This window comes from Camelus dromedarius, chromosome 2, assembly GCF_036321535.1.
Source record: "Camelus dromedarius isolate mCamDro1 chromosome 2, mCamDro1.pat, whole genome shotgun sequence".
NCBI classification, from domain to species: Eukaryota; Metazoa; Chordata; class Mammalia; order Artiodactyla; family Camelidae; genus Camelus; species Camelus dromedarius.
In genome coordinates, this window is record NC_087437.1 from 14,808,982 (window position 1) to 14,832,248 (window position 23,267).

Genomic DNA, 23,267 nt, shown 5'->3' on the forward strand with positions numbered 1-23,267 from the left:
CCTGAGTTTCTTTGACAAGCTGGTTATATGGGGTGTAAAAATGAATGGGCAGAGTATTTATTGGGGATGGAGGAGTTTGGGGTCATATTTCCTGATTTTCATCCCAGCTCCACCTTCCGGAAGGGAAGAGGGATTTTTTTGTTGTTGTTCTTATTTAGTCTTGTTTGGAAGTGTCATGGCATTGGTGCTTAATCTTATCTTATCTCCCAGGCTACTTTTATTGTAATAAGGGCATAACGAGCCAAAGGTTACATTCAGATACTGGAGATTCCCACCTTTTCTCACCTTTGTCTGCCTCTAGGACCCTGTCATCTCAAGATATATGGCTTCCTGTCAGTCTCAAAGTTGCTGCTTCTCTTTGTCTGCCCAAGGGCCTCTGTTGTTCACAAGATACATGGTTTCTTGCCACCTGGCCCATGCCCCCCTTCTCTGCTCGTGTCTAGCTGCCTGCCTGCTCTAACAAGAGCACTTCATACTGTCTTCTGCTTCTCATTGCATCACACCAGGAGGCATGTCTGGTGGTCTTGCGTGGTCAGTGAGGTCAGGCATCATCCGCTTGATCCATCAGTAGAACATTCCCCATTTGCTTAGACCTGTAATTTCATTCAGTTGTAAGATGGCTTGCTTCTGTCCTGTCCTCTGCACTTATTGCCTGGAATTATTCTAAAGCATTTTTCCTCAGCTGACAGGTCATCCTGAAATGCAGTTCATACTGACAGGAGAATTGCTTAATTCTCTCTTTTCGTTTATTAGTTTCCATTGCTTTAAAAGTTTTCTTCAACATTCTTTAATGGTTTGAAAAAGCCTCAACAAACATCTGTACCGTGGCTTTTCTTCCCATGAGTACCTCACACATTTAAAACACGTGATACTTTTAATCACAGAATCCCCAATGCTACACAAGCATGAGATGGCGCTGCCAAAAGGCTGCTCCTCCTCTTAGTAGAAAAACAGAGCTGAGGGTGTTGCTTGTTGACAGACCGAGATGGAAAAGTGGGGGTCAGCTCACTATGGCCCACTGCCTATTTTTGCACGGCTTTGAGCTAAGAATATTTTTACATTTTAAAGAATTGGAGGAAAAATGCCGCAGACCAGCCAATGAAGCTCAACACATTTACTCTCTGCGCTTCTACAGAGCGAGTTTGCCAACCCCTGACGTAAAGCAACATGTACGAAAGCACCTCCGAGTGAGAGGCTTCTCTGTGAAAAGGTAGGTTTGGGTTAGAGTGGTGGCTTGTGTCTTTCTGGGTGAGAAGTCACAGATCTGAGCTCTTTCTCACAGTTCTGGGGGCTAGAAGTCTAAGGTCGAAGTGCTGGCCGGGGCTTCTGGAAAGGCTCCCGACGCGCCGACAGCTGCTCGTGTCCTCACGCGGTGCTTCCTTCCCTGTGCCAGGAACTCCTGGTCTCTCCTTGTGACGTCACCTGTTCTGCCAAATTAGGACCCCACCCATAGGACCTCCTCTAACCGCAACCACCTCCTTGTGAGGTCCGCAGCTGTGAACTAGCTCAAAGCAGGACAGTCTGCAGGACAGGGGTACCCCTTCCTCTGTTTAGAGGAAAACATGATGACAACGTCAGCGGTTTGGTGTCCAGGTTAATCCATCACCATTTGAGTTTGCCTTTCAAAAACTCACTAGGAATTGAACAGTCTGCATCAAAATTACAGTCCTACCTTATCTGTCCCTTAAACAAAATGAGGTAGCTTTATATTTGGAAAATTATGGCAATGCACACAGTATTTGGTGGTTAGGTTTAGATTAATAAAGGCTAATGCAATTATGTAGTTCCTTATTTTTTTTTAACCCCCTAGAAACAATATTGCACATAAACAGCAAACACCAGAAACGTAACTAGAAATGTGCTTTTTAGGCTACGTTTTACAAATCTTTTATTGCTTCAATAAGAGAATAGATACCAGAATGTTTTATTTCTTTTTAAAAACTTATTTGAACTTATCTACTTTGAGTCACTACTTTATTCTTCATTGTTTTTATTTTCCAAGTTTTAGTGCCCAAACTTGGCAGACATCATAGAGAAGTTTGTACAAACATGCATATACATATATACACACACATTTAAGTTTAAAGCCTCAGTTCCTCATTAAACCTTGTGCTCAGGTTCCTGTTAAAAAGAGGTAAAATGGTGATGAGAAGATAGAAATCAGGGGAAAAAAAACGAATAAATCCCAATTGACAACTTCCTTGCTATGAATTAAAGCAGACATTGTAAGGCAAAATCCATCACCTTGCTAAAACGTCCACTAAGCTACAGACCCAGATACGTACAAGAAAATAAATAAACAAAGAGCCCCTTACACACGGCAAAGTGGTTTAACGGCACGCTAGCTGAGGGGCTGTGTTTTGTTGTTATTTCAGGTAACTTTCCATTCAGGGACAGTTAGTATTTCAGTGATTAAAGTTTCAGGTGTTAAAAACACACTTCAAGCAGGGCCACTGTTGTTACACTGAAGCCGAATCCTTCAGGTTCTTGCCTTTAAAGCACTGTACAAACCCATCACAGTAACATCCAGGGTACTAAATTAAAAACATTTAATGCTGGTAACTGAGTAAATGCGATCACTGCACTCTAGGTCGTTTGATTTTATTTTTCTCTGTGGGAGCTTTCCTCTTTTGTGAGGATCCAGGCCCAGGTTCCTTATTGTTCTGAAGAAGTGAGACAGCTTCTGGTAGACAATAATTTTCTACTTGAGGAGGGGATTCCTGTAAAAGGGAGAAAAGTTTTTTCAGATTTCAAACTGTTCATCAGGTTATAGATTCCTTTACTCTGCTTTATGACCAGAAAAACTTAAACATTTTTCTTTCAAGGTAGCAATTTAACACTTGTCACCTTTGGTGAACAGATCCTGTGTGACAAAATTTCAGCTTTTATAAAAAAAATAAGTTTTAAGCTCAGGCAGAGTGGGGCCAGCTCAGGTCTTAATGGTTTAATCTGTATAGATTAAATACTGAATATGGAAACTACAGTAAAATACAGTTAATAGTTATCATTTAAGTGTGAGAAGTTATGCTTAGTATAAATTTTTGAAAATTTTTACTTAATTTTTACAATAAACATGTGAGATAGGTTTTTTATTCTCCATTTCATTGATAAAAAAGGTTAAATAACACAATGTTACCTACCTAACAGGTGGCAAAGCCAGAATTCATACACTTCTCCACTTAAGTCTGAAACCTTTGCATTTTTCTTCCTTATAACCTTATTACCAACGTTGAAATAAGGACCTTTTCTCTTATTAAAAGTATAATAAAACTTAATCTTCTGGCAACATGGCAGACTACATAACATGAAAATGAATCACCACAAAATAATGGGTAGTTGCCTTTTGATTTAACTCTTCTACAGATAACAAGTATAAAGTCCAACCAAAATATATTAAAAGCAACTACTATAAGGTTTTGTAGAAGAAACAAAATCAGGCAAATACTTGAGGGGAGTTGACAGCTGGAAAGAGAGGAATGGAAGAGGGTGAATTCCTCTTTTCATTTTTTATGTCTTTCAGCCTGAGGAGAAGCCCCGCTGGGTCATGCTGACTGGCTAAAACTCTAATAGGAAACCTTGAAGAACCACAGGACAGAATGGCAACCAGAGCACTAGAGAATGACGTGGGAGATCCCAGAAAGTGGGAGGGCAGAACCCCAAACTCTGTGTTATAAATGCTGATCAAATCCTCGCTTGACGCTGAGTCATGTATGTGCAAAGCAACTCAGAGCAAAGCTCCAGGAACCAAGCGGAGGTTTGAGCTGCCACTCACGGCAGGAGCTCAGCCAAGTAAACTGCCAGCTAAACAGATGGCGTGGTACTCTTCAGAGGAACACCACAGAATCTAGTTTCTACAGCTGATTCCCAATGTGCAGGATACATCCAAAATTATTACACACATGAAGAAGCAGACTATGATCTACTCTCAGTAAAACAATCACCTCCAAAATGGAAATACTGAAAATTACAAACTGTTCATGAAAGGAATCAAAGACAACCCAAACAGAGATGAGCTGTGTTCAAGGACTGAAAGACTTAACACAGTAAAGATGTAAATCACTCAAACTGATTAATGCAATCCTATCGAAATCACAGCAAGGTGTTTTTTTAGACAAACAAGCTTATCTAAAAATTTACAAATAAAGGTACAGGCAAAAAAAAAAAATATATATAGAGAGAGAGGCCCTAGAATAGCAACAATATTGACAAAGAGGAATAAATAGGAAGGGATCACTACCCAGTATTAGGGCTTATTATATACATAGTGATTAAGACAGTCTTGCAGAAGGAAAGACACACACAGATCAGTGGAACATAACAGAGAATTCAGAAACAGACCCACACAAAATGCCCAACTGAATTTTGACAAACGTGCAAATGCAACTAAATGGAGGATACTTCTTTTAAGAAATGGTGCTGGAGCAACTGGACACGCCATAGCAATCAAACAAACAAACAAACAAAAAACCCTAACACCCACAACCCCAAATTTTGACCTAAACCTTACACTTTTTGTGAAAATTAGCTCAAAATGGATCATAGACATACAATGTAAAAACTATAAAACATTTTTAAAAACTGTTCTGCAAAAAGCCCTGATAAGAGGATAAAGGTAAATGGATAAATAGATAAGCCACAGACTGAGAGAAAATACGCACAAATACACATCCAACAGAGGACTGGCATCTGAAACACCTGTCAAGGCTCAATGGTAAAAAAAAAAAAACAATTAAATTAGAAAATGGGGCAAAAGACATGAACATTTATTTCAGTGAAGAGCGGATATAAACATGGCAAAGAAGCACACAAAAAGATGTTCACTTTGATTAGCCGTGAGGGAAATGCAAGTCAAAACCACAAGAGAGATCATTATACACCAACTGAAATGGCTAAAATGAAAAACAACTAAATGCTGATGAGGACAGAGAAACTGGATCCACTCATGGTAGGAATGTAGAAATATGACCACTCTGGAAACACGCACTTGGGCATTCATCCCGGTGCAGTGAAATCTTAACATTCACATATAAACTGTACACAAATGTTCACAGCAGCTTTAATCATAGCTCCAAGCTGGAAACAACCCAAATGTCCTTCAATAGGTTAACGATTAAACTAACTGTGGTACATCTGTACTGCTCAGCAATATATACACAGACCTTCATGACAGTGTATCGTTTTAAATTTCAGAAAACTGGGGACAAAAAGAACTTCCTACTAGTTTACAGTTACATATAAAGGATTATGAATCAAAATGGCTTTGGACTACTTAACAGCAATACTAGAAGCAAGGAGACAAGCAATCAAAAAGTCTAACAGAAAGCAGATTTCAACCTAGAATTTGATGCCAGGCCAAACTTCAGTCAAATGTGAGCACAGAAAAAAGAATTTTCACACATAGAAAGTCGTAAGCAATTTACCTCCCATGTGTTCTTTCTCAAGTTACTAGACAAGACCTCCATCAACATGAGAGAGTGTATCAGGATGACACGGGACTCAGAAACAGGAGACCCAACAGAGAAAAGAGACAAAGGATGATGAATGGAGCTCCTGGGATGACGGCAGTGCACAGAAGTAGACAAAGGGTGATCAACCAGATTGCACCAATGTGACCGAAGACACGCTGAAGGCCATCATCACCAAGATCCCTGCAGCCACCGCATCTAGTTTTTAACCTGAAGTGAGAACACGAGGGTGAGCCTATCTCAGAGTCTTACCTATGCCTGGTTTATCTTGGCCATGAATTTGACATGAAGCTGCTGCTCTCCCCTCCTGAGCCTACTGCCTCACCCTACAGGACTGTTCTGTTTTGACCTATTCACAGGAGCAAGGGACAGGCAATCATGAACTCAGATGCAGAAATACAGAGCAGCTCACTCCCCCTATACGTTTCTCCAGACATTTAGTACCTGACGCACTTTACAACCCTGAGAAAGGCAAGGACACGAATAACCAAAAGTCAGCCAGTGATTGCTTCTGGTGGGGAAGGAGGGAGACGCAAGCGGGGAGGAGCAGCGGGGGGCTCCTATGGGACTCTCAATCTTCTATTTCTTACCCTGGGCACTGGGATGACATTTTGCTGTTCTTTAACCAGGATGTATGTTCTACACACTCTTTTATATGTACAGGAAAAAATGACAGCACTTGTACAAACACTTAGCACTGCACAGTTTAGGTGACTATTCTGTAGTGGTTCTCATCTTAGATGCACCCGATCAGGAACTTCAGGAGGGATGAGGTACATACAGGAGGGTCCTCCACACTCCCCCAACCCCTGCCCTTTCCAAATGGGTAGAATTTTAAAACCTCACATGTCTTAACAAATTGAGATTTTTTAAGAAGTTATGTAGGTGTTCAAGGAGAGCTAGTACTGGCTAACTAATTCCTGGTCGGTATGAATCCCACTGCTTTAGGACAGAGGCTTCCTGTTGATGTTTCAGGCATTCCTTCTGTTAAACCCTGACCTGCTTCCAAACCCAAGCAGCAATGATCACAAAACAGGTGGGTTGTGGCTTCCCCCTATTTCTACACTATTCTGCTTCAAATCCTTTGTGGTAAGACATTTACAACCACATGCCATACTTTGCTGATTCCTGCTGGCATTTAGGCACTCTTGTGTCAGGAAGATTTTTCTTTGCCCACACAAATCACCCAACACAGGCCAATTCTGAACCGGAGTGTAGTGAGCCCTCCAGGGAGCAAACGCTTGAGGGTTTTGTTGTGTAGTTCTGTCTCTACGCAGAGAAGCACATCTTTGGTCATGAGGAGGTCAAGGATAGGATCCTACAAACCTGCATAAGATAATCAGCAATGTACTCTGTTTTCAAGCAATGCACGTTCTGGGCAGCAGCTTCTGCTATATTTACTCCTGAGTCACCTTGTTTCAGTTTATTAAAGTCAGAAAAGAGATGTGTAGCTTCTTTAAATAAAGATACAGAATGACCAGGTAGCACCTAAGGGAAAAACAAGAAGCATCACAATCTATCAGTTCCTGAAGTCGTCCAACTGTATAATCTATACGTGAGGATTACCATCTCACAAAACGCAGAAGAGAATCAAAAACTGATCACAGTAACCCTGGTTAGAAATAATCCTTATAAAAAATTCAGTAAGTTGATTTAATACAAACCTTTGCTCCTCCTGACTGAAGAAGGCGTTTGAATCCTGCTTCTCGGGACTGATCAACATGTAAAATAACCTTCCATCCACTAAATGCCCCCTACAAATAAACATAATCAGTGTTGAAATTATTTGGAAAATAAATGACAAAATAATACAAATAATACATTTCATCTGCAGACTTAGTTTTATGTCAATGAATAATCTTATAACCTTTACTTCTGAGGAACACAGTAACTGTTTTGATCAGAATACTTTGAAACACACAGCCATGGTGCACAGCACATAGTAGGTCATCAATAAATACTTGAAGAATGAAGGAAAATGATTTTATGGTTAGGTAACATTAAAGCAACTTGACATTTGTGTAGCCTTTTTTAGTATTTTTTTCTTACAATTAATCAAGAGTAGAGCCTAAATAACAGTAGATTAGATAGAATCTCCATTGTATTTCTCTTGAAAGTGCAAACTGGAAACATGAAAGAGAATCAAGGCTAAAAAGGACCTGGAGACAGCAGAGAACTCAGAATACAACACAAAAGACAATATAACTTGGGTTCTTAACCTTTTTGTGAGCCATGGACCCCTTCAGCAGTCTAGTGAAACCTATGGCTCTGTCCTCTAAGTAATTTTTTAAAAATAACAGTTTTATTGAGATGGAATTTCCATACCACATGAATTTTTTTAATGTTCAAAATGACGTATAAAGTATTACGAAGGAAACCATTTATTGAAAATTATCAAAATGTTTAAAAAATTATGACATAACAGATGTGCTTCTATATTAAACCCATCATAAGTCGAAAATATCATTTAGTCAAAAATGCATTTAATATACCTAACCTATCAAATACCATTGCTTAGAGCAGCCCAGCTTAAACCCGCTCAGAACACTTACATTAACCTATGGCTGGGCAAAATCATCGAACACAAAGCCTATTTTATAACAAAGGGCTGACTAGCTCATGTAATTTACTGAACGCCTTACTGAAAGGGAAAGCCAGAATGACTGTGAGTGTCCTGCGGCTCACTGCCGCTGCCCAGCGTCACGAGAGAGGGCTGTGCTGCGTGTCGCTAGCCTGGGAAAAGTTCAAAATCAAAATACAAGATTCAAAGTACGGTTTCTACTGAATGTGTACCACTTTTGCACCATCGTCAAGTTGAACCATCACAAGCTGGGGACATCTGTGTGTACTATAATTTTAAAGTAGTGATGAACAATGTTTCAAGATACTTACAACTGTTAACACAAGCAAAAATATCTGATTTCCATGGGGCAGAGTCACAGATCTTGTTAATAGTGTTGTGGTTTGTTGCCTCGACTTATAATGAAAGAAATGTGAACTTTCAATTAGAAGTTAGTAAAAATAAGGATGTATTTTTTTCTTTCTTGAATTTGATCTATAAACTTTGGGAGAGTCGGTGGACCTCAAGCTGAGAACCCCTGGAGATAGATGCTAAAGAGATTCTTTGGAAGAAATATAGTATGGGTCACATTTTACAGATATAAATGATTTTTAAAAGAACGACCAACATTATATATATATACCTTACTGTCGACCACAATTAGAAGAATTAGGAATTAACACTAAGCTGAATTTCGGATGCCCAAACTAAGTATATCAACCAAGGGATAAAAAATAGAATTATTATTTTGTCAAGCATATTTTCTTAAAAAAGTTTACAATTTGGAGAAGACTGCCAGTCAAGATGGCAGGACCATGAGCTCACCTCTCCTCACAACCACAACAAAACCACAACTGACTGCTAAACAACCATCAAAAAAAAAAAAAAAAAAAAAAAAAAAAAGACTGGAACCTAGCAAAAATGATCTTTTTCAACTGGAAACATAAAGGGAACCACAGTGGGACGGTAGGAGGTGTGTGCATGTGATATAATTGGGCCCCATACCCGCCAGGTGAGTGACCCACAAGCTGAAGAACAAGTTGCAAGGCCCTCCCACAGGAGTAAGAGTTGTGAGCCCCATCTCAGGCTCCCCAGGCCATGGTTCCACCATTGGGAGGAGGAGGAGACCCCAGGACATCTGGTTTTGAAGGCCAGTGGGGCTTAACTACAGGAGCCCCATGGGACTGGGGGAAACAGAGACTTCACTCTCTTGGGAAGCGTACACAGAATCTTGTGTGTGCCAGGTCCAAGGGCAGAGGCAGTAATTTCACAGGAACCTGGGCCAGGCCTGCCTGCTGGTTTTGGAGGGTCTCCTGGGGAGGTAGGAGATGGCTGTGCCTCACTCAGGGGACATAAAAACTGGTGGTGGACACTTCAGGAGTGTTCATATACACAAGCTTTCCTGGAGGCTGACATCTTGATTAGATCATCAGCAGGAAGGCCTAGCTCCATCCAACAGCCTGTAGGCTTAAGGGCTGGGAAGCCTCAGGCCAAACAACATACTGGGTGGGAACACAGCCCAACCTGTCAGCAGACTTCCTGAGCCACAAACACCTCTAGATATGGCCCTACCCACCAGAGGTTCAGGACCAAACTCTACCCAGCAGTGGGCAGTCACCAACTCCTCCTGCCAGAAAACCTGAATAAGCCTCTAGTCCAGCCTCACCCACAAGGGGCAGATACCAGAAATAAGAAAGCAACAATCCCAAAGCCTGTGGAAGGAATCCACAAACACAGGCCAGACTCTACACTGGGACCAGCTGGACCCTGGCCCTTGGGTGACAAGAGAGGAGTGTACTGATGGGACGCATAGGACCCCTCCCACAGAGAGCCACCTCTCCAAGGTCAAGAAACGTAACTAACCAACCTAAAAATACAAATAGAAAGACAGACAATATGAGGCCTCAGAGGAGTATCTCCCAGGCCAAGGCACAAGATAAAATCCAGAAGAAATAAATGATGAGGAGATAGGCAATTTATCTGAGAAAGAGTTTAAAGTAATGATGGCAAAGATGTTCAGAGAACTCAAGAGAAATACAGACGCACAGAGTGAAGTTTTTAGCAAAGAGCTGGAAAATATAAAGAATACCCAAACAGTGTTGAAGAATAAAACTGAAATGAAAAATACACTAGAAGGAACCAAGAATAGATTAAATGAGGCATAAGAATGGATCAGTGAGCTAGATTAGAGGAAATACTATTGCAGAACAGAAAAAAAGAAAAAAGGTTAAAGAAATGAGGATAGTTTAAGAGAACTCTGGGACAACATGAAGCAGTAATATTTGCATTATAGGGGTCCCAGAAAGAGGAAAGAGAAAGGACCTGAGAAAATTTTTGAAAAGATAACTGAAAACGTCTCCAACCTGGGAAAGGAAATGGTTACCCAAGTCCAGGAAGCACAGAGAGTTCTACACAGGATCAACTAAACAGGGGAACACACCAAGGCTCACAGTAATCAAACTGACAAAAATTAAGGATAAGGAGAAAATATTAAAATCAGCAAGAGAAAAGCAACAAATAACATACAAGGGAACTCCCATTAGGTTATCAGCTGATTTTTCAGTAGAAACTCTAGAGGCTGGAAGGGAGTGGCAAGATATATTTAAAGTGATAAAAGGGCAAAACTTACAACCAAGAATATTCTAGCCAGGAAGGCTCTCATTCAGATTTGATGGAAAAATCTAACGCTTCACAGATAAACAAAAGCTAAAAGAATTCAGTACCACCAAACCTGCTTTATAACAAATGTTAAAGGAACTTCTCTAGTCATCAAACCACAAGAAAAGAGAACATAAAGAAAAAAGAAAAAAGAAAAAAAAAAACCCACAAAAGATTGTTTTGGCAACTTGATGTCTTCTATGGTTCCATATAAATTTTGGAATTGCTTGTTCTAGCTCCGTGAAAATTGTCATGAGTATTTTGACTGGGGTTGCACTGGATCTGTGGATTGCTTTGGGTAGTACGGCCATTTTGATACTGTTGATTCTTCCAATCCAAAAGCACAAGAAATCTTTCCATTTCTTTGTATCATCTTCAATTTCCTTCATCAATGTTTTACAGTTTTCAGAGTATAGGTAACCTCCTTGGTTAAGTTTATTTCTAGGTATTTTGTTGTTTTTAATGCAATGGAAATGTTTATGCCAATGATAAAATTCTGATTTTTGGAGTGAAGGGCCACAAATATCCTTCTTTTCTATGGGGTAACAACTACAGGAATCCTGGGAATTGCTGCTAATATTGGGGCAGTCCTATCTCCCATCATCATGATCCTAATGATGTATTCTCCCCACCTGCCCTGGATCATCTATGGAGCCTTCCCCATCGTCAATGGTCTTGTTGGCCCACTCTTTCCTGAAACCAGGAATCAACCTCTGCTTGACTCCATCCAAGATGTGGAAAAGGAGAGAAGAGGTTCAAGAAAAGCAAAGCAGGAAGATACCTTCATAAAACTGAGAGTTTTAAGGAATTCCAGTAACTAACTGCTGATTCAAGAGCAAAATAAAAGAAAAAATGAGATAATGCCTAGAAACTGGGGAATTTTATAAAATAAATGCATGAACATATAGTGGAAAAACAGGAAAAAAAAAAAAAAAAAGGCCCAGCAGATTCAAGAAAAACTTTTACCTCTCCCTTGACTACCTATAAGAATTCAGATAGGGGACCTGGCCTAGAAAGAGCACGGCTACCAGAGACAGCTTTTTATGTGAAAGACCCATCTGTATGGCAGGGCAAACATCTAATTACCAAACATCTGCTCTTATCATCCTGTGAATCAGCCTTCTGCCCTCTGAAGCCTCAAGCTCCTATCCCATTCCTAGCTCAGGATGAGATGTAAGCCTCATCTGCCCAACTTACCCTTGGATCTCATTTTTTTTTTATGGTGCTCCCTTTAACAAAATTAAGTTTTGTTTTTCTCCTGTTAATCTGTCATATGTCAATTTGATTCTTAGACCGGCCAAAGAACCTAGAAGGGAATGAGGGAAAATTTTCACCCCTACAGCCTACTCTCCTGGGGTAAGTGAGAAGGGTTTAATGAAGAATGCTCCAAGACAAGGTTAAGGTAAACCAACAAGGAATGGCGCAGTATCATGGGGTGAGCTGAGAACTGAGTTCTGGGAGGGGTGCCCACACACAAAAGCCATCATCAATACAAGAATGCAGCTAATGAAAATCCACAAGGAGGGAGGGTGGCAGTCAGAATACATCATCCATCTCCCTCTACTGCCCCACTCCAACGTCCTGCTAGTGCTTCCCATCACCAGAAGGTAAGTGAGCCCAGTGATGTGGGCCACAGAGCAAGGCCAAGAAGGATGTGGAATAAACCCAGAGGGACAAACAGAGTAACCAATGCGATCATTCAAAAATTATGAGTGTATACAAAGATTTAACTACAAGGAGATCCATCACATCATTGTTTGTAAAAGCAAAAATATGGAAATGACCTAAATGTTACAAAGGGAAAAAAATTGTTATCCACATGAGGGCAGAGATGATCTTGCCCATTTTCGTATATAAACTGCAGCACCTGGAATAATGTCTTGCTTAGAAAATATTCCTTAAACATTAAAAATGCTAGTGTGGGGGTATGCTTATGGACATGGAAAGATGTTCGTAATTTAGTTTAAAAAAACAGGTTACAAAATAATGTGGTAATGATCCCATTTTGTTTGATAGCTAGCTACACAGATAGACGATGCAGGTTTGGAAAAACATACATGGAGATGGTCACAGTAATTAATGATGCTCTAAGGGAGGCTGTTTTGTTCTGTTTGATTTGTTTTTATGTTTCATTTTCTGATTTTGCTGTAATGAAAACAAATTGCCTTTAAAATAAGAAAATATAGCTTTTTTTCAGTTTTATTTATAAAAAAAAAATTTACAACCTGGAATAGTCATGACACTGAATACCATTCACACTACCTACATAATTATATGCATTAATACCTCGACAATGCCTGACTCGTGTCTTTGCTGGATTTTCTTCCTCCATCTCATTGCCGCAAGTGCTAGTTTTCGTTGCTGTGCGCTGATTCCAGTCAAAACATCAAGTATGGAACTACTTCCCCATTCATAGTCTTCTTCCTACAGAAGTAGCCCAACAAACTTTTGAGTTCCTACAATATATCCTGAAGGAGGCCACAATCTATGAGAGTTATAAAAGCTACACATTCAATTCCTATAAATAAAAAGACTACTGAGTAAGCATCAGTTTATGAGCATGGAGGAAATGTAGATTAATTTGGCTTCATGTAAGAGTCAAGTACATTGGTTTTAATTAGAAATCAGAAAATTATTGCATACTTTTCTAAGAAACACATTTAACTACATCTTAGCAACTGGTAATATTTAAGATCATTAGGCTTCACCTACTGCAAGATGAACTTCACAGAAGGACCTGGTGTCAGAGGAGATCTATATTAACAGCTTGATTACCTGTCTATAGAAGAGATCCCTAAGGGATCTTGATTGAAAACTTCAAAAACTACATGATAGATATTACTGTGAAAGTTAGTTAGGAACCAAAATATTTCAAGTCACTAGTTAGTATTTTATGGATTGGCAATAAAGATAAAAGCTTATGAGATAATCCTGAAATTTTCTAATGTTATTTCAATTAAAAAAAATCCATTCAAATTATAGTAAATAAAACTGATATAACTAAGAATCTGCATCTATGATCCTCAAATTTTTCTGCTTTAACTATTAACAGGAACCTTATAAAATTAGTATAATTTAATTGGTCATATCTGGTTATTTCAATTACATGAACAGTCACTATATGTACTGGAACCAATTATTAAGATGTTTACTTTTAAAGAAAAATCACCCTTCACATTAATTTGAATACACACCGGCACGAAGCGCCCAGCAGTCCTGCATGCTTCAAGGTAGGAGCGATGAAGCACCCATTTCCCAGCTGCCACTGAGCCTAAATACTTCTCGTTTCGAAGCGGATGTCCCACAACAATGTGTGTACAGCTGGGATCAAAGCACTGCTTCTCAATCACTAATCCACCTTAATTAGAGAAAAATTGGTACTTTATTGATTCTTAAATTTTTCCTCAGAAAAATGTATCTCAACTATTCATAGAAATTACTTATAAACAAAATGCCCCCAAAAACCCCAAAACCCTTGACTGACAATTATTTTCTTTACAAATTTTTTTAATAACATAATGTTTATTATGAAAATTTAAAACACAAAAGTAGATAAAACAGTAAAATGAATCTCCATACACTGGCTACCTAGGTTCTAAAATTATCAAAGTTTTGCCATCTTTACTTGAATCTAACCCCCTTTCCTGCTTAACCATTTTAAAGCAAATATAAGACATCATCTGACTCTACTCCTATGTATTCAGTATGCATCTCTAAAATATATGGAAATTTTCTTATACAGCTATAATGCCATTATCAGATCTATTATAGGTAACAAAAATTCCTTCCTATCTCAATAGTAAATCTTCACTTTCCTGCTTCTCTGCAATTGGTTTGTTACAATTAAGATATAAAAAGAAATAGACTACAAAGGCCACAAACTGCAGTTGGTCATTACACCTGTTAAGTCTCTCTCAACTACCTTAGCAAATTTCAAGCACTGAATATATATAACCAGGGAGATGGAGGTCAAAAGGAAGTATCTACAGCTAAAAGCAAAAGAGATTTTTTGTGAGTGGAAATAAGGTCAGTAGATCAACACAGACACTCGGGAGCAAAACACACACTAGGTAAACAGAGATGAAGGAGCAGGTGGGAGCTGAACCCTCCTCTCAGATATGTATGTATGAAGTCTGACTTTGAGGAAAGAAGGCATAAGGAAATATAAGCTTATGTAAAGCATGGCTTTTGGTTTATACTTTAGAGGTTAACCTGATTACTGGTTAGACAGAGCTGTATTAAGGACTTCCTAAGATTTCAACAAAACATTGGATCTCATGCTTTACAGAGGTCTCTGATGATAATAGCAGCCAAGACTTTCTGAGCACTTACTGCAAATATGCCAGGGACTAAAGAAAGTGCTCCAGATTATTAACTCATTTAATCCTCACAACTCTATGAAGGTATGTTACTGTTATTATCTGCAATTTACACATGAGGACGTAGGTAGAGTAACTCACCCAGGATCACAGTGACGAAAGGACAAGAAGGTAAAAATTCCATTATTAATATCAATATCTAATTCTATGTAACAAATTTATACTGTGATCCAGACAACATAATGGATTTATTTATGTACAGCAGTTGGGCAGCTGGCGATAGTTGCTTCATTTATACAATGAAGGGTTTCTTTGCATTCTAGTATCAAAAACCCTCTAGTCACAGACTCCCAGTTCCAGCAGTCTGTACCCATCTGCCTCTGCACTCTGTCCTCCTCTAGATAAGTCTCCGTTAGTTGCTACTACTCTTGCCAACAGTTTACAGAGATGGAACAAACTGTAGGAGACAGACATGCGAAAGCATTCCATTTTGGTGAGCTCTAGGTAAAGCTTAGCAATTCTAACTTATAGCTCCAACATAAAGTGTTCTATGTGAGTAAAGTTTCCATGAAACATAGCTTATCAAGAGTACAACTGTATCTAATAGAAACCTAAAAAAAAAAAGTATATCATGGTTCTCCACATACTTAAAAGGGTAGCACTAAATGATACTAAATCTTTCTTGATGACTCAGGGCCACTATTATAAAAAACCATTATTTCTTAATGTTTTCTATGTATAAAGCTATCACATTAAGTTCTCTTCCTATGATGTTCTTAACTCTATAGGGCTGCTCTGTCCAATACAGTAGCCTTTAGCCACGTATGGCTACCTAACACCTGAAGCACAGCCAGTCCAAACTGAGATATGCTAGAAGGGTAAAATAGATCCCAGATTTCAAAGACTCAGCAGGAAAAAAAGGTAAAATATCTCACTCTCTCACATATTTTATGCAAATTACATGCTGAATATATTTTGCATATACTAGGTTACATAAAATATGTTTAAAATTAATTTCACTTGTTTCTTTTTACTTTTAAACAGGTAGCTACTAGAAAGCTTCCAGTGACATATGTGGCTCATATTCCATTTCTACTGGACAGTGCTGCTCGGAGTGGCTTCCAGAATGGTGTCTGACGGAGCAGCACAAGAGATTCTCAAATCATAATAGTTGGTTTCAATCTAAAGCTTTAAATCCCATGACCCAGTGACTTTAGATTTAGATTAGAGCTTTATAAAATCAAAGTTCCAGTGCTGACTCAATGTACAGCCTTAGACAAGTTACCTGTCTTTTTAATCTCAATTTCTACAGCTTACAAATGATATCAATATCAGCCACATCTGACTTCCAAATAAGGTTAATATATGGGACATTTTTGACCTAAGGAAAATACTTGTACCTAGTTTTTCAATCAGATGACAATAATCGATACGTTCTTGAGGATTCAGAGATGACAGCTGAAATGTGTACTGTTTTTTTAAGTCTTCATTGGTCTCCTCTATCGTTATAATCTGGAATGGAAGAGTTTATTTTAGAAAAAATTAACGTAAAAAAAGTTATCAGGTATACAATTCTTTTATATTGACATTTTAGTCTTCTGAGTTATCAAATACAGAAATAACAAGAGAGTACAAAGAAATGTAGCTTTCAACATTTGATGAATCCTTGATATCATCAACAAATTCTGAACACAGCAAAACAGCAATATCCAAAAGCCTTATCACCATACTGAGGATAAACAAACCTCTTCTCTAGGGTGTGGAGCCACAGGCGGGTTGGCCAGAGGGAAGGCAATGCTGGGAGCCTGCGGTGTAGGGATCAAGTGGCTGTCTTTCATGGGAGTTTCCACTTCTTCAGCGATCGGGCGTTTTGCGGCTTCTTCAGTCACACACGCGTTTCCAGGATCACAGACAGCTGAGGGCAAAAAAAAAAAAAAAAATGCTGCTGTGTGATGTTACCCAAATATGACTAGGAACAAATTCTGGGAAATATTCTCATCTGTCTTAGCCAAGATACAGTTAAACATAAATTCTGGAATGTAAAAAGAACATGCAAAAGAAGTAGCCTATTTCTAGAGCTTATAAATAAGTGCAATTGATTAGCTTTAAAAGGGAAAATGGTGTTACCCATGGGCTTCTCTAGCCGTTTCTTTAAATACCACGCTTTCACTGGTAAAATGTAACCTAAATTTTAAAAATGAGAGCAATTCCACACTTGGAGAAAGCCAAAAGCAGAGATAAATCCATATATCTAGTGTAGAGGAAAAATCATGGGATGTGAAAGAGAAGGGAGGTAGGGGAGAGATGACCAAAAAGATGAAAGATAGGGAGCATTCTGCTTTCAAGGTAAAGCCCAAGGAAAGAAAAAACAGGGAATTCAGAGAAACTCATACAAATTCAATGAACAAATGTAGGTATGTGTTGGGTGAAATTTAGAAGAAGACTTAAAATGAAAACAAGGTGACTGGGAGAAAAACTAAGCATTAACTACACAAATGCAAAAAAGACTGGAAAAGGTCTGGGAAAAAAAATTCCTAATCTCGATCTCCAAATTTAAGAATGAAATACCTTTTTTCAATTTACTGATAAATTACCTCAATTTATAATTATTTTTCTGACTTTTAAAAGTTTAAATTAAATCAGAAACATCTGATTTTGAAGTTTTTCGTTTGTATGTACAATTCAGAGATCACAAGATGCTTATCTGTTTAAGAGGTCAACATGTACTTAATACAAACAAGTAAGTAGATTTCTTTCTCATTACCCTGTTCAGCAATTTTTGAATCATGTAAAGGCTCCTGGAAAGGAGAATCCTCCAACTGTTTGACGTCAACCTGAAGCTCAGAGTACTGTGTGGGACAACTAGGCCACTGCAAATTGCTGGCGAGCCTTGCTCTCTCCTCCCTGGCTGTAGGGTCGTCCCAAATGATCTGTTCATTTTGGGAGGGCTCTGTGTTGACATCAGGTACTGTCTGACGAGACTGCCTAAGAAATGAAAGTGACAGTTTTAACAAACAGCCATAGTAAAATCCACACTTGTAAATTCCCTAAGCTCGACTGTAAATTAGTGGTGCACTTTTACATGCCTCCCATCTAGCACACAATAAACACTTGAAAACATTTATTGAATAAATAAAGCTTGGGAAGTTTTTTCTTTTTAAAAATGTTTCTCCCAGAAACTTACCTGTTTTACTTAGAAAATAAAACACGTATTTTGACTAAATGTCCAAATATTTAAAATTTCAAAGGGGAAAGTTTACTGTCAAGAAAAATTTTTAAAAATTGTGGAATGACTGCTGAGTTTAAAAAGAGGATTGCTCTTAAACTTACAGTCACCAAAGGTGAAAAGTGGGGGAGGGATAAATTAGGAGCTTGGGATTAACAGATTTACACACTATTATATATAATAGTGATGTATATAAAATAGATGAACAACAATGTCCTAGTGTACAGAACAGGGAACTACATTCAGTACCCTGCAATAACCTATAATGATAAAGAGTAGGAAAAAGAATATACATATGTATAACTGAATCACTTTGCTGTACACCAGAAACTATCACAATACTGTAACTCAACTACATTTGAATTTAAAAAAAGGGGGGGATTTCTCTTAACCATATAGGGTTAGGGAAACATAGTAATGTTCGGAAACCTAGTGACTTTGTTTACCAGTCAGTAGTTGTATACTTACCACTTGAAATAACCATAAGTACACAGGAAGCACAATGTTTACAGGCTGCCTTAAAAGAAGGTCCTTGTGGCTACTGGTAATCAAACCTCCCAGAGTCCAATAGTGAGCTAGAGTGAAGTGTGTTTTATGGTGTAACTTTAACAACTCCACTGGGAAGTAAAGATAACCCCAAGTACTTTCCTTCAATGTATGTACTGAGTATTTCCATGTATATACACAATGGATTCTTAGTAAAAATAATCTGCCAAATCTGATGATATTCCCGGAGTTCATTTGCCTCAAATACAAGGAAGACAGCCTAAATACTCTCAGAGAATATTTACTTACTCTGACTTTGTACAAGATTTAGGCTCTCTCTAATGATAAAACATGATCTGAAGAATATTAAACAAAAAGCCGTTTTTGCTCAGTATTCAGATAAAGAACTGGCCTCATGAAAGATAGAGTTAAAGTAAGATAAATGCATAGTTCAATTAATCAGTTCAAGATATAAGTAGTATAACACTCATCACACAATCAGAGATTTTTCTATGAAATAAAAGATGAAGTTGATCGCCCCTCTCTCTCCCTCTTCGGAGACGGCCCACATTCTGTCTATGGAGGGTGTACTTACTTTTAATCTGAGCACCCAACCCACACCTCATGGCCTTTCTCTTGCCTTTCAATGTATCTCTCTGAATAAATCTACCTTCACTCAAAAAAAAAAAAAAAAAAAAATGAAGTTATGCTACTGAACTTAGTTAAGTCACAGCACACCAAGATCTGTAATCACTTTTCCTAGAAGATAGGAAAGAGAATACAAAATGCATGTAGTTCCAATAAGAAAGAACTGCTTGAATTTTTATATATTATGTATTTATTATTAATATTATTTAATACTAAGAACACAGGACTGTCCACGGAATCCACTTCAAACAAGGCAAACTGGATCTTAAAATCATTTCTTTCTCAGGGGAGGTAGTAAAATGTATTAATCATGCCTCACTGGAAGCAGGTGTTTCATATGGAACAAACCTCTGCTCCCTGTCCCCAAGTAAGAATTCTACAACTGCCTGGAACAAAGGAGGGAAGGAGGAAAAACTGTTCCGCCACCAGTGACCGGCGCATACCTCAGTGCCTCCAGGACTCGGCTTCGTCCGCTGCGGGCAGAGCGCGTGCTGTCAGGGGTTGAAGAGGCACTGTTACAACCACTTCTTGAAAGCGAAGCCCTCTGCCCTTGGGGTTTCACTATTGACGTTGCAGACATTATCTCCTGCAGCTGCTTTTGGAAGTTCTCTCTCATCTCCAAGGTCTGTGTCAGAGCTTGCAAACAAAAACACACCAATCAAGGTATGTTCTTCCTTTTTGTTACACTCATTCACATTAACTACTTTGTGTAGATTTGGCTGAACACAGATTTATTAACTTGACATTCACTGAATACTTGCTGTAGGCTACAGTAACGTACTAAGACTACAAAAACTGCAGAACGTGAAGGCAGCCCTCCCTATGAGGACTGCACAGCTTCGAAGACGCTCGGCTAAGACCTGCAGTTATCAAACTTTTGTAGAGTTCCCTGCCTGCTTTTCACCTTATCATGTTCTGTCTTACACCGTGAGGTACATTACAGTCGTTTTATGTATGTGATTTCCCCCTACGGTCCTCAAAACTACAGACCACAACATATTTATCTTTGGTTTCCCTATAGACTAAAAACTGAAGAAGGTACTAAATGAACATTTTTGGAATGAACAGAGTGGGACTAACTAAATAGGTAAGTCAAGATAGGGAGAGCTCTGCTAGGGCAGGAAAAATAAGGAAATTAGAAAATATTAATCCATTAAAAAGAGGACACTGATAGGTATAAGATTACACATTGCAGCACTCTTCATAACAGTAAAAAATTAGAAATAACCCACACGCCCATCAACAAGGGACTGGGTAAATGAAGGGGACCATTCATACTGTGAGTACCACACAGTGGCCAAAAAAGGGGAGAAGACTGAAGAAGCTCCTTATATACTAATATGACACTCCACGAGTTGAACTGTTAAATAAAAAGATCAAGATCAAGTATAAAACAGCATATATAGTAATCCACCACCTATGTATTTTTTAAAAAGTGGAGAAGGAGAAAACATATATGTTGATGACTGTGTATGCGTGAAACAGCTCTAGAAGGACCCATAGGAAAATAATATCAGAAGGGTGGGAGAAACTCTTCACACCTCCTTCCATATCTTTAAAACCATGTGAACTTATGTTAAAATATACTGTACATGCAATAAAACTTTCTGAAAACTATTGGAAAGAACTGAACCAAAGAACAAATTTTTGAAAAGAACTGCCAACCCCGCCTACTTTAACAGACTAGGGCTGTATCACACTAACTCTGCAAAACACCTGGTTCCACAAATTTCAAGTTTCACACTTAAATCACTTAAAGCTTTGCCAAGTATTACTTAAATAACTGGAACCTTAATTCAACCCTTAAATATATGCTTTAATTGTATTTAGCAACATAAAAAATAAGTTTACTCTTCCATCTGATACAAAGGAAGCATTCTATATGAAAGACAGGTATTTATAAAAAATTTGGGGGGGTAATTCAAAATATTTTACCTCCTTTACATTCATTCCTTCCATATCCATTTGATGTTGCTGATTCTTTATTATTGGTGGTCATACTGTCTACATCATTTTCTTCTAAAGGCAAATCATCTGGCTATTGAAGGAGAAAAATGAGAATTTCTCAAACCAAGCCTGGTATAAGGTTTCACAGCAATATATAATACATTCAGCTTAAAGCAGGGGTGAACGTGCCATCCACAGTATCTACCTCATCGTCCTTTGTTGTTGAGTCAGCTGAGAGCAGTCGATTATTACAGACTCTGCCATCTTGCACTGCACTGATATCCAAGCTCATTTTGGGGTTATAAGTATGTGGATAAAGAGATTCAGGAAGATGTTTATACTCTTGGGCACACTGCAATACAATGGTGTGCTTTAAAACAGGACTGAAAAAAAATCTTAGTGAACAAACGATGTTAAGTAGGATAAAGAAAACCAATACGTTATGTTCTAAGGTGGCAAAAGTTCACAAAATTAAAGCTTTGAAAAGCACCTGCCACTTAAAAAGTCCATCATACAAATAACAATTAAACTGTCTTCATTTTTCAGTGTCCTGGCCACTAAAGTATAAAATCTAATTCTATTTCTATGCTTTTGCCAACATATCAATCACACTCCAGGGAATATTCAGAAAGAAAAGAAAAGGAAAGAAGAAAAACATTTCTAAACTGCATTGGCATGCTAAACTAATTCTCCCCAAATTATTATAAAGTATTCTTTCATATCATTTTTAATTAGTGAAAAGAACTGGAGAATCAGAAAGAGCACCCGTTAAAGACTCTTTATGCATTTAAGGATTAAAGATCTTACATTTTGGATGCCAAAGAAATGAAATGTGCAATTTAACTAAGGTTATCAAACTTGTTTACATATAGAGAAATGGGTTTGTGACTTGAAATACTGTTTGTATACATTTTCAGTTAACATGGACAGGAGGGAAAAAAGTACTGCTTACTTCTAAAAGCCAGTGCTCTGAAACAACATGTATCCCTCTTTCTTTTACAGATTTATATTCTCGATTGGTGTCATTTGGTCGCCCTTGATAAATGAAATGAGTCACTGTCTCATCAAAACTCCACCTGAAACAACCAAATACAAAAAATTGAATAACTGAAGTATCTACGTTAGTTTAAGATCACTATTACTGTCTACTGTGACCTTCACAAAACTTTTAAGAACCAGAGTAAGCAAAAACATTACATGACAGGCTCCAATTTCACTGTCAAATTTTATACATATATCTCTAGGTATATAAACACTAGGAGATGTTTAGAAGGATATTCTTTAAAATATTACTTTCTTCTGTATTCTATTCTGAACTGTTTCAGTTTTCTCTTTTGTCGTATCACTTTATGGTAACAATAAATGTATTTCAAATTAATGAAATGGCAACGCACCCACTCTGCCTACCAGCTGTCGGCTGTCACTGTTCACTGTACATTTGCTCTGTGCCCCATAATAGACTATGTACTTTACACATGATTATTTCATCCATTCCTCACAACAATCCTAAAGCACTGGTATTATTTTATCCATTTAACAGATAAGAAAACTGAAGGACATGGTTAAAGCAACATGTTCGAGGATATTCAGTGAGTTAAGCGGTAGTGAAGTCAGTTTTGACTTCAAGACCCACACTCTTAGCTATTATATTGTGCTCCTGATTTCTTCCCATTTAATATTCCCTTGACCTAGGAAAATAATCTAAAAAAAGCAAGATGTGTCATCCTTCAAAAGATCAAGTAAAAACAAAGGAGAAAATAAAAATTGTATTTCTAAATATAATCAAAATAAATAGACATTTCTCTTTATGGATACAACATACTTTCCATTTCCTAAATAAGAAACATCTCTGAACTTTTTAAATAGCCAAGTTAAACAAATAAGGAGGAATATTTAAGAGGACTTTTCCTCCTAAATTATAAACATCTCTCTTTCCTATTGCCTGTGTACCCTTAAAA

The 23,267-nt window shown here is 38.1% G+C and overlaps 1 protein-coding gene across 2 annotated transcripts in view; it reads right to left on the reverse strand.

Moving 5' to 3' along the window:
* Positions 1 to 1,973: 1,973 nt before the first annotated feature.
* Positions 1,974 to 23,267, reverse strand: part of TOPBP1 (DNA topoisomerase II binding protein 1) — a 54,009-nt gene continuing 32,715 nt past the window's right edge. The window contains exons 17-28 of one of the 2 annotated variants that reach the window (XM_010998573.3): positions 22,262 to 22,385; positions 21,515 to 21,661; positions 21,298 to 21,400; positions 19,806 to 19,998; positions 17,767 to 17,987; positions 16,748 to 16,917; positions 16,403 to 16,514; positions 13,878 to 14,041; positions 12,970 to 13,107; positions 7,130 to 7,219; positions 6,792 to 6,953; positions 1,974 to 2,720 (exon numbers count right to left, since the gene is read on the reverse strand). In XM_010998573.3, coding sequence (XP_010996875.1) covers positions 2,577 to 2,720; positions 6,792 to 6,953; positions 7,130 to 7,219; positions 12,970 to 13,107; positions 13,878 to 14,041; positions 16,403 to 16,514; positions 16,748 to 16,917; positions 17,767 to 17,987; positions 19,806 to 19,998; positions 21,298 to 21,400; positions 21,515 to 21,661; positions 22,262 to 22,385 — 1,768 coding nt within the window. In that variant the 3' untranslated portion in view covers positions 1,974 to 2,576. The remainder of the gene's footprint in view (positions 2,721 to 6,791; positions 6,954 to 7,129; positions 7,220 to 12,969; positions 13,108 to 13,877; positions 14,042 to 16,402; positions 16,515 to 16,747; positions 16,918 to 17,766; positions 17,988 to 19,805; positions 19,999 to 21,297; positions 21,401 to 21,514; positions 21,662 to 22,261; positions 22,386 to 23,267) is intronic. The other variant, XM_031437037.2, reaches the window with a different exon arrangement.